The sequence below is a fragment of the Aptenodytes forsteri genome, unplaced genomic scaffold (assembly GCF_000699145.1).
Source record: "Aptenodytes forsteri isolate BGI_AS27 unplaced genomic scaffold, ASM69914v1 Scaffold466, whole genome shotgun sequence".
Taxonomy (NCBI): Eukaryota; Metazoa; Chordata; class Aves; order Sphenisciformes; family Spheniscidae; genus Aptenodytes; species Aptenodytes forsteri.
In genome coordinates this window covers 463368-475883 of record NW_008795119.1, presented here as the reverse complement: position 1 = coordinate 475883, position 12516 = coordinate 463368, and the positions used below count along the sequence as shown (strand labels likewise).

Genomic DNA, 12516 nt, shown 5'->3' with positions numbered 1-12516 from the left:
TTGTTGAACCTCATACAGTTGGCCTGGGCCCATCGATCCAGCCTGTCCAGGTCCCTCTGCAGAGCCTTCCTACCCTCGAGCAGATCAACACTCCCGCCCAGCTTGGTGTCGTCTGCAAACTTACTGAGGGTGCACTCAATCCCCTCATCCAGATCATCGATAAAGATATTAAACAAGACCAGCCCCAGTACTGAGCCCTGGGGAAAGAAAATATCAATCCCATTTATGATTTAAATCTATGCAAGCACTGCATTCTTATTAAACTATTCCAGATTAGCCAGCTCTTGCAGGGAGTGAGGTTCGGTCTCCTAAAAAGGAATCCGCTACTTTGCAACTCTCTCATCTGACTAATCTTCTGAGGATGGGAAGACAATTATCAGGTCTGATGGTATTCCTGAAGAGTTCTAACACAAAGGAGACCTATGAGCTAATAAGCCTCTGATGAAAATACATGAAGAGAAGATGGCTCCAGCAAGTTCTTATTCTAGGAAAGTTCTTAAGCTGAAAATTAAAATACATAAAAGTGAGAAGGCCCTCCTGCTTACCATAAATAAGGTATGAACTGCTGTACTGGATCAGACAAAGGATCTACAACACATCTACCACACTATTCTGCCCTTGATAGTGGCCAAAAGTGGATACTAAAGGAAAAATGTAAGAACAGGAGGAACATATACTGGTCCTTCCCCAAAAAAACTCTCCCAATCTCCATAGCTTTGCAATTACTTTGCTTTTATAACAGCCCAATATTTTTTTTCCATTGGTTTGTCACTTTTGGAGCCTATATACACTTTTAGCATTTGTAATGTCCTATTGCAAGGAGTTCCACAGTTTAACTATGCTCGATTCCTTTTGTTTGTTTTTAATTTGCTACCTGCCAGTTTCAGTTGATGGCCTCTAATTATTTACCAAAATAAACAATAATTACTCCTTGTTCACCTTTTCCATTCTGCTCATGATTTTTCAAATCTTTTTCACCTCCCCTTTTCCATTTTCTCTTTGGGCTGGCACAAACAAAATTGAGTCTAAGTTGGCTATAGATAAATAGAGAATGGAAATCAAATCATATAAGCAACAGAGCAAACAGCTTTGTCATTTTGCCAAAAATTCTTATGTGGTTTTAAGATGGAATTTTCACTATATATGAAAAAGACTGCATGCTGTAATTCTCAAAAAAAACCCCAAAACAAGACAGTGACTATATAATCCAAATCACTTTGGTTCTATATTCCTAAAAATACCCATGAATCTCACAATTATTTTGTTGTATTTTGTATTTTCAAATGTGGAAAAAAACAGTGCTGCCTTTAAGTTTATTTCAAGCACTGGTCACTTTAAACTGTTGTAGGGCAAATTAGTAACAGAAAATAAAAGCTTAAAAGGAAAACTAGGACACAACTTTCATTGCAACATTTACTTCCAATGCTCACTAAAACATGATTCATTTATTATAACTGCCAGTACTTTCCCTAAACAGGAGTATGTCACAAACCCTACCTTTGGGTACTTTCAAAATAAATTAGGTAAGCCTGAAGCTACAGAAAAACAAAGTCAATTAAGACAGTGATAGCTCAGATAACATTACCTTTACAAAATAAATATAATCATATTTACAGAAAAGGTGGAGATGCTTTTAAGTGGCCTTCTTGGTTAATTCTAGAGGTCATTGTGAAAGACAAAAAGTCTTAACGTGCTGCTTTCAAAACGTCATGCAGATCATTGAGGGTATTCTATAATCTGAAGCAGACTTAGGAAAAAATAGCTTTTCTAATTATATCTCCCATGTTTCCCTTCATAAACAGGGAAAGAGGAGGGAAGAAAACAGGTCTACATATGATTTGGCAATCACAATCAGCAGATTATTTCATGTTTCTTAGTACAAAATGATACATCGGGGGGAAAAAAAACAGTAAATCAATACAGTGAAACAATTAGAGAAAGTCCTCCTTCCTGGAAAGGCTACAACTTATGTGGGAGTGCTGAACCATCAGATGTGTTTTTTTGACAACATGGAAGGTTTTGACAACATGGGGAATGTTTTGACAACATGGCGAAGGTGCTTATTATATTAGTTGTAGTGACTGTTGAAAGCCATTCAGTACTGAAGATACTGCAAATCATTAAGGGAAGATAAAAATCAGTAATTTTCATCCATCCAAAATTTGCGGATGGATATTATAGTTTGCCTCTAAAGAGCTACTGTGTCCAAAAAGGAGTTACCTGCTGGAAGTACTTGTCACAGTTAATGTATTCCTTATCATGGGAGTCTTGCAGCTTATTTGTTTTGATGTACTGCCAGAGAGCCTGGATGATGGCTGATCGGGTCTGTGTGTGTATCCCCAGCAAACGGGCTAATCGCGGGTCCAGTTTAAACTGCGGAGGCTGTAACAGAAAGAGAAGAGATGGACATGGCAATAGAGAGAAAAGCAGACAGATACACAGGTATGAAGTTTCAGTTTTAATTCTTGAGGGACTCTGTTCCTCAGGAGAAGCACCCCATTCAATGGCAGAGATTGCAAAAATACAAGTTGCTCAGGCGTGTACCACTGTCAGTGCTCTGGAAGAACTATGTCTAGGGTTTGAAAAGAAAGAGGGACGCTCTACATCTGCTATGCACACAGACTATCTGTATCACATGCTTTAGAGAATAATAACTTGCATGCAGGCTCAGGAAAGAATTTTCCTTTTCAACATTGATGCATAATTTGACTTTAGGAAGTGGGAGAAGAAAAAGAATGGTACTTCCTCTGAATTACTGGAGGTTAACCGCAGATAGAGAGAATGAAGTCAGGATGATGCTTCTACTGTTGCTAATAACAGTTCAGCTGCCTCACATCAACAAAGTACCCTGGAACTCTGTTTTTCAGGCATGTTCCCACCATTCTGCTACATACCAGAAAATTTACCCAACCACAACTAGTCAATGGAATGTATTTCTTCTCCTGACCTCTGTGATACAACTCTTCAACTACCCTGTTCTGCATCTCTAGTAATATACATTCCTTGGATACCTTGGAATTTGGTGCCTCTTCAAGTGTGTACCCATACTCAAGTTTAGTATTTGCCACATTATTAGGCAAGGGTTACTCTGTTGGGTGCTAGGTCACCCAAAGCTAGCTTTATAACAAATCAAGACTTAAGGATAAGAGAACATCTATTTTAAAGCATAAATTTATAATAATGGTAAGCATAACAAACATCATTATATTGTCTTGACAATAAAGATGCTCTCTGGCTTTATCAGCATTTCAGTTAGCTCATATGCTCCCTAAAATTAATAAAATTTTCTCTCTGTTAACGTAAAATGGAATGTCTTTATCCTGGATAGATGCTATTTGCATGGAGGGGAAAGAGAATGGCACAGAATGAGTTATTAAAGTTATACAATCAAAATGTATCTGAGACTGAACTACCATTGAAAAGGGAGATCCCATCTCCTCTCAGCAGTGCATTTCTATCAACTTCCTCAAGACAGCAACATTTCTTTCAGGGATGGTCTCAGTCAGATTAGTGAGCTCCACAACTGCAAATCTCCATCATTTGTGCCAAGAGAATGGAGACTGTGGCAGTGCACACCCACAACTGAAATGAAAGTGGTTTTTTGGAGCAGCTTAGCCTTACAACAGCTTAAAACAGTTGGAAACTGTGCCCAGGCACCTCTTTTATATTCTATCCCAAGGCAGAATAACCTAATTTTGCCTATTGTTTTTTTTGTTTCCTGTGACTGGGATCAGGGAACTGATTTGGAAGTAAGTTTTGTTAGCTTTCAAATAGCTCAGTTCCCTGACTTGTTTGTGTTCAGCCCACAAATACTACTAGTACAATAGAACTAATACTGACAAAAGAGGGGAAGCAGGAATGCCTAACAAGGCCTAAGAGTAATGGCAAGTCTAACCCTTGCAGGGCAATGTTGTCTTATGCCACATTAGGGTGACAATGTAACCAAAACTTAACAAACCAGGAAAGCTGTGTAGTCTGCTGTCAAAAAAAGGCTGTCACAGCTACGCAGCTATTTCAGGTACCACTAGCAAAAGCCACTCCTTTGAATTTCTGTACAGGACCATACACATAACTCATGTGCAACTTATCTGACTATTCTCTAAGAAGCCTGAGGTGGAAATGCATGTTCTTTCTGCACGTGGGCAATAAAAATACTAATTATCATAGTGCCAAGAACAGTATTTTGCTAGACTATAATAGAAACTGACTTGATGCGTCCCCTTTACATTTTAAATAATCTGTCAGTTTGGTATCATTCTAACCTCAAACTGGACTATGTGACATTCTGAGTCCAAGAATATTGTTTTTTGATGTATGTGACAGGATGAATTTGCTCTGTTGCACTATGTCCCAATGGCTTCCTTTCCATGCCAAAAGCAGTGCACTGACCTGGTAGTCCAACATGAGGAGTAATGTGCACCGCACGCTGACATCACCGGGTCTTTTCACCTGGAAGCCATCCGTTTCCTGGGTTGTGGGAGTTCTGTGCCACTGCCAAAGGAAAAAACAAGTAAGACAGTCAGTCTTTTTTTCACTGATGTCCATCGAGGTGCATCTTGCACAGTACGCCATGCAAGAATAAGACAATTACAAGCCTTCTGAAGATCTTGCAATTTTAAAAAAAAACACAACAAACCCCGCCAAATCTTGCCCTTAACAGTTCAGCTTTAGCGCACAATCTGTTCTGCTGTTAGCATGCTTTACTTGTTAGGAAAAATGCGCACATTTTTTTCATCATTTCATACACTCTGTTCCAAGATGTGCACTACATCACTACTACATCTATGTTTTTAGACTATATAGGTTCTGTTAGTAAACATTCTTAAAAAGAATGGAATTTTGAATACTTTGAAAATACCTTAAATGAGAAAATGAATGCAAGGTAACTTAACCAAGGTAGACAATGGGCACATAGCTGTTTATCTGCTAGTATCAGGTTTGTATGCAAAGGGTGCACGACCTTCTTACCTCCACAAGGTGGTTGTCAGGTCCATAAAGATCTTTGTCCAGTTCAATAACCAAACTCTTAAAAAAAGAGGAAAACTTCCGTTTCTGTTTGCTGAGCTGTACAATCAGAAGAAACACAAATGTTTAAGGCTGCATATATTAGCTTGTGTTCTATGCTTTCTTCTCAGGCTTTCTCTTTCTCTTGAACATTAATTCAGGTCTATTAATATAGACCACAAGTGTGACCAATCTAATTGAGTTTTCCTCTGACAAATGCAGGGTAAGATGCAAAAATCTCAACAGTGGTGGAACAGTGCACACTTAAGGGAAGATTTCCCTGAATCTCTTAATGTTATTGGAAAGGACTGGCTTGTAACGTGAACACAGCACCTGTGAGCAGGTCCAACCTAGAGCACTGCGTCCAGCTCTGGGGTCCACAGTACAAGAAAGACATGGACCTGTGAGAGCAGGTCCAGAGGAGGCCACGAAATTGATCCGAGGGCTGGAACACCTCTCCTGTGAGGACAGGCTGAGAGAGTTGGGGTTGTTCAGCCTGGAGAAGAGAAGGCTCCGGGGAGACCTTGTTGTGGCCTTTCAATACTTAAAGGGGGCTTATAAGGAAGATGGAGAGAGACTTTTTACCAAGACCTGTAGTTACAGGACAAGGGGCAATGGTTTTAAACTGAAAGAGGGTAGGTTTAGACTAGATACAAGGAAGACTTTTTTTTATGATGAGGGTGGTGAGACACTGGAACAGGTTGTCCAGAGAAGCTGTGGATGCCCCATCCCTGGAAGTGTTCAAGGTCAGGTTGGACGGGGCTTTGAGCAACCTGATCTAGTGAAAGATGTCCCTGTCCACGGCAGGGGAGTTGGACTAGATGATCTTTGAAGGTCCCTTCCAACCCAGACCATTCTATAATTCTAAGGCCACTGTATACCTTTTATTTTAACAGCTTGGTTTTTTTGACGAATGCTAATTTCTTGGTCTGATTTATCAGATGACAGTAAATTTTACAGATTAATCATACACTAAGTAAAAGTATTTCCTTTTACATTTTGCCTTTCCATTTAATTATCAGTATTTGCTGTTTACTACACAGCTCATACTGTCTGAATTAAAAACTGGGAGGTCTATAATCACATAATCTGACTTTCCGTAGAATACAGTCCACAGGACTTCAATTAATTTATTCTTATTTAATGCAGAAAATCCTTTAGAAATACATCCTCCTTCGATTTAAAATTTGCCAGTAATTGAGAAGCTATTTTGTTCCAATAAAGAATCTTTCTCTGTTAAAATATATGCTCCAATTTCTAAACTGAATTTCTCTAACTTCAATTTCCAGATGTTGCACTTTGTCACCCCTTCATCCTCCAGCAAGATTATGATTCTGATTCATGTACAGTTATCTCCAGTGCCTTGAAAGCCTTGCCCTCTCCATACATGCATGTTCTCCATCTGTTTATCCTATCAAATACTTAGCTTGTGAAGTCCATTCAAATAGGTGACACCTTTATTAGGAAAGTCCAGCCTTCCCTGAGGAAAGCTAAATCCATCACCAAGGTTTCTGAGGACTTCAGAATGATAAAACTTTTCTTCCATCCTTGCTCTGACATCCATACATTCTCTTGTCCTCCCTAGGAATATGAACCACTTGCTTCTCTTTGTTATCCTACTCTTCACAAGATGCAATGCCTGCTGTAGGCCTGACTTATCACACCTCTCGTGACGTGAACCCTCCCATATCTTTTAAGGGAATCGTCTCAGCCCTGTTCTCTCCACCTCCTCCTACCTGTCCTGTCCTTACGTCTGCTCCATTTCCTGCTGCCCTCCCCGCCCCTCCCCGACATTCCCATTATGGCCTTATCCCTCACTCCGGCTGGACATGGCGCCTTCCCAGCAGCAACAAGCCACCACTGCCATTCAGAGATGTCTTGTCTGACTTGATGTCCCCAGTAAAGTCCACTACCCCACAGGACAATCTCTAGATCCTTGCTAGCCCCAGTGAAGCACAGGTAAGTCATACGTCATCCAGGAGCTTCCCCTCCACTCGCAGCTCCCATGAAGCAATGCTGCCATCAGAGTCATCAGCGTCAGATTTTGCAGGATTAAATGTGTTGGAGATGTAAAGTCTCAGTTTCCGCTTTTGCTGTTATACAAATGGAGAAAAGAAAAGTACACATCCAGTTTAAGTCCAAGACATGAGGAAGCCACAGGAAAGGTGATAGTTACACATTTAGTAGAGAATCTGCATGTTTAGTACAGTTGCACCAGGTTATACTAGAATTAAGATTTGGTTATGTATAAGAAAATACACTGAAAAGCTGAATCTGAAACTTCCTTTCAAAAACTACTGGCTATACAAACATGCTAAGATCCACTGTAAGTGTAGAAAGACAGGAGGTTGCAGGGCCAAGCCCATGAGGGCTGTACTTCTGGATTAGATGTTTGAGAAATCATTGTGAGAAAAGCATGACATGATGCCCTTCCTGTCTAGATCCTAGCCAGATTGCTAAGATTCAGCTGCAAACCTCTTGCTACATGAATGTCTTTCATAGTTGCATCAGTTCAGATTTGTAAATGGCAGTCACAAATACAGCTAATGCTGCAAATTACATGCCGGGCACATCTCTGCCTATCTTCATTCTGCCATCACGCAGAGCCTAGTAATAGTTTTCCTACAGAGACACACCCAAACACACACACACCGCACTGCTGCCTAACCTTCCTCTTTAACTGCCTTTCACCCTAATCTAACATGTTGCAGCTCCAACTTGCTGTGAGACCTGAGTGGAGGAAGGCACTGTGCTTCATCCGTAACCCAGGTGCTCAAGTCTGTGAGAGATACAATCATGCCTACCTGTTGTCATTTTTACAGGCTCTCTGAGGTTTCCCAATCATTGTACTAGCTTATGGCTATGTTATTTCTCAGTGCCCTTCTCTCCCATGCACCATGTGGAAAACCTGGCTATTAACTCTGATGCATGGATTCCAGAAAAGATATTGCCAAAAATGTCTTTGGGACTCTAATCTCAAATATCTGTTTATAATATAATGACAAAAAGGCTACAGTTGTCAAGTTAATGCATTCAAAACAACCTTCATACAACATAAGAAAGAAGTAGTCTTGTAAAGCTCTCACACACACACAGAGGAGAGAAGGAAGTTATATACATCGGGTCAGGAAACAAAAAATCTAATATGGCATAGAGGAGGCATGTGGGAGGCAGAGATGTATGGCTGAAGAGGAACAAGAAAATGACTACATTTTGCCAAATCTAGAGAAGACAGTGACAGAAAGGTTTGATGGAAATGGATGCACTGAGAGGGAACAGAATTTTCAACAGTGACAAGAGTCCAGAAAATGACAGGTTGACATGGATAAGAACAGGCAGATAGGTAGAAAAATATTCCTGGAAATCCTTATTTTTTCTCCATCCTTTCCTACAGGATTTCTGTTGCTAAAGTGCTCTTTCATTATATAATTTATTTTTTTTTTATGTGTCCCAGAATCCTACAGGTTTTTTTTTGCAAAAGTGTCTTTCATTATATAATTTTTTTTTTTTTTTTAGTTCCCAGAATCTTTATTTGGTGTGGAGACTTGTGAAGGACTTCACATTTCTAAATTCACAACTCTTCAAATTACCTTACACATTTTATGCACTGTTCCTAAATTTTATCCCCTCCTGGATTATTTGTAGACTGTATCTATATACATAAGCAGCTTTTTTCTTAATAGTTCCTCCTGGATATTCTACTGATATTTCAGGTTTATATCACTGATTCCATTTCCTCTTCTTTTGATTTCCAAAGACACTATCTCCATTCTCCCCTTTACCCTAGAAACTCCTTCTCTCCTCATATCTCCCCATAACTGGATAGGAACTGTGTCTGTTTCCTCCGAAGTCTGACATTTCATCACTAAGATCATCCTCTGCAATAACATCCTTATTCAAATCTGAATATTTTAGATGTCTTCCTTTCTCCTAGCTTTCAGGCTCTAGCTTCCTTGTACAGTCCACCTAAAACCAAGTTAGTCACAACGTCTAACTCCACTGTGAAATACAAAATACCCCTCCATGATACTTTCCACTGTTTCCCTTTGCTAACCCCTTACCATTTTTCTTTCAAGTCATGCACAAGCCAGATGCAGCTTACATTGCAGAACTGGTCTCCTGCTGGCTTCCCTGTACTTTCCCTGCTCTGCCAAAGTCAGAGTCTGCATATCATTTGTTTGTTTCTTCCACAACTCTCTTCAATTTACAGTGTTTTCTTCTACACAACGAATTCTCTTTCTCAAATTTAATCCATTCCTCACTGTAACCCCCCAAAATCAGCCCACTTCTTCCACATTGTCATCAGAAAGGAACTTAGAACAATTATGAATAAAAATCCTAATCCAGGACAAATGGCTAGCTCTAAAGTTATCTTTTGTCCTACTTTCTACATATCTTGATTTTAGATCGAAAACCATTTAGCCTTTGACTCCAACATGTTACAGACACTACTGACAACCTGTAAGTACTGTGGAATGCTGAGCCTTTAGTCTCTGCTAACAAAGACATTCTATCCAACAAGCAAAATGTGTAACCTGCACCCTGGGGGTTGTCTTCAGATTTTGGCCCAAAAGGTACTGCAAATTTGCAACACTATTAAGGCAGTGATTATCTCCCAAATGCAACCACAGAAAGATCCTTGCTTCTGACTCAGAACAAATATCCAGGAAATTGGTCAAATAGGGCAACTGCACAGCTCAAGAGGACCCCAACACCAAATGGGCTTTAAATCTAATAAAAATCTTTATTAGAACACGAAGCAGAATAAGGGAACGTAAAGAAGGAAAACTCACATTTGCCGGGTAAAATGGAATAAATAAAAAAAAAAGGTTTTGTAAATCAAATTTTCTCTGTTCACATGTCCTTGAAAATATTTCATTTCTTCAGACTTGCTCTTATTCCAGCAACTCTGTGATTTCCTGGGTTGCAGAAAACTCTGTAGGGTCATTTCTGGGGAGACACAGAGAACCCTCTCTTTTTATTCCTTAAGATCCAACTGTGTTTGTGCTATTGCCTTCTCTCAGGAGACTCCAAATTTCTACCTTCTCTTCCGGCTTCTTACTCAACGAGGCAGTCCCTCATCCTTTTTGCCTCACGGACTGCCCTACCCTGCACTCCAGCTGGCACAATCTCCCCCTCCCTCTGAGGCCTTTATCAGGCCAAGTGCATCTTAGGACATGAAAAACACTAGCCTTCCTTTCTACAGCTGAGCCACCACCCTTTAAAAGTAACCTACATAGCCAACTGCAAACAGGTGTCAGCCATCACAATTGTCATAACCAGTAACTCTAGACTTGACCTGCAGAGTGGAGCCAGATCTGCCAAAGACGTTCCGGTAAGCAGTCTAAAAAAATTGTGAAAAAATCATTTGGCCATGAACACTGCTTTAACAGCCAAACATGTCCTCCTCTGTACAGCACTGTACTGACCCAGAAACATTCAAGCCTCCACAACTACCTTTCTGAAGCTGCTGCCAACATGTCCATCTCCTGTTTGTTCCCTTATGAGTTGCTGCTCCATTTTTTCCTTCTTTCTGCCCTTGCCAGAATTCCCACTACCACCTCTTCCTTACACGTCTAGTGTTGCCAGCACCACTGGCTCCTCATAAAAGCTACCTGGGAACAGCTCTGCTCAAGACATTCTGGGAGGTTGACTATCTTAACTTCCAGCTCCAGGAACTAGACAATGGCACTTGAACTTGCCCTACATATACTTATCACCAACAGTGGTAATACATACTTTGAACAGTGGCATTTAAAGAAAATACATTTAGAAATCTCTAGCAAAACATCAGAACCATAGCTCTACAAATGAACATTTTCTTTGGACCAGCAGGCTCCTTCTCCTCTACCATGACTTCTTCCTGTCAGCTGTGAGACGCTACCATGCACCTGATGCAGAGATCCAAGAGTATAGTCTGAATCCCTCCTGAAGGGATCTACCCAGTAACAACTTCGGCACTCACAGCTATACTGCTATCATAAAGATGTCCAGTCTTGGAAGATGTCAGCTCAGAGATGATATAGTCAGTCAAAACTGAGCTCAGGGAAGAAGAACACCAAAATGGTGCTGGCTGGGGTTTTATAACCACTATACAGACCATAAAGTCTCCTTGGCTGAAGACACACCCCCAAAACCACTGCACTCAGTTCACTTATCAGTACTCCTGGGTTCCACAATAATGTCAAGTTCATATCCAGAAGGCTCTGAGAGTAAGGTATTCTTCCATCTCCAGTTGAGCAACTCCATCTCATCCAGGCAGGAAATGATACAACATCAGTTATGTGCAACTTTGTTACTTTGCAGCTTAAATACAGCAGTGCAATATACTTGGGCAAGAAGCCATTGCCCTTCAATAAATTCTGCAAATTTCTTAGCAATGCACATTATAGCACAGATCTAAAAATCTATTCTGCTCTCTGTATGGTGGCTTCTCAGAGAACAGAAAAGCAACGAACCTGTGGCCTTGTTTTTTACTGGTAGAATTCTCAGTAGCTTGGAGCAAAAACTAAAGAGAAAACTTACAGCTGTAGGGCAAGAAGAAAGCATCACATTTCATCTCTTCAGGCACACTGAACCTTTACCACCCACAAAGACAAAGCTCAACCGGGGGGAACTTCATGGAGACTTGATCAACGTTGTGAATCAAATAACCTCTTTCCAAAAATCAATAAATGCTTAATCTGCTTATTCTCTAAGTGTAAGATACACATCTTTAACATGTATCTTTGACTTGTCTTCAGCAAAATGAACTTGAAGTAGCAGTCATATTAAAAAGAAAAGCCTTCCCCAAAAAGCACTGTATTTCACTTACAATTTCTCCTTGAGCAAACCCAAAGGAAAAAAGAAGCATATGTGACAGAAGATTGGTCATGTCTGTGATGAACTACTGCAAAGGTCTCAGCTGTGACAGCAGCACAAATGGCGGGAGAGCTCATGTGGAATGAAACAGATCTAAACAGGGGGCTGACAGGAATGCTGGAGCAGCAGAACTACAGCTTTTTCTCTCTCTATGTTCTTCAATGTCATCTTCACACAAATCAATACAGCTTTAAGTTGAAGTAAATGGGTGAAATGCTGGAAATCCATCATATCCTTCAGAAAACTACCTCTGCTTTATAGTGCCACATTTTTTTCAGTTTCCATTAGCATTAAATCCCTAAAAAGTCAAATCAGATACTAACCACCTGAAGATACCATGATCTGTGTGATATCCCCAAGACAAATCTCCATCTACTGCTGAAATTAAAGTTTCCTTCAGTGAACTCTCAGGCAGGACACAATACATCCAGGACACTTCCAGGGGAGTTGTGCTTGGGATTTCAAACAAATTAACTAAGTTATCAGCAGATAGTCTATTGCTGACTGAATCAAGGAAACCTGGCTGCCGATCCTATGAATAGTATTGTGTTAAGAGCTCTCTATGCACATCTGTCATGGTTTAACCCCAGCCGGCAACTAAGCACCACACAGCCGCTCGCACACTCCCCCCAGTCGGATGGGGGTGGGTAT

General features: G+C 40.4%; 1 protein-coding gene across 4 annotated transcripts in view; it reads right to left on the bottom strand.

The window, feature by feature from the left end:
• The window catches only part of SMARCD3 (SWI/SNF related, matrix associated, actin dependent regulator of chromatin, subfamily d, member 3), a 110851-nt gene that overhangs the window by 15932 nt on the left and 82403 nt on the right, over window positions 1–12516 (bottom strand). For all 4 annotated transcript variants that reach the window (XM_009277098.2, XM_009277097.2, XM_009277099.2 and 1 more), the window contains 4 exons: window positions 6975–7097; window positions 4969–5064; window positions 4390–4491; window positions 2221–2382 (listed from right to left, as the gene is read on the bottom strand). In XM_009277098.2, the coding sequence (XP_009275373.1) occupies window positions 2221–2382; window positions 4390–4491; window positions 4969–5064; window positions 6975–7097 (483 nt within the window). The remainder of the gene's footprint in view (window positions 1–2220; window positions 2383–4389; window positions 4492–4968; window positions 5065–6974; window positions 7098–12516) is intronic.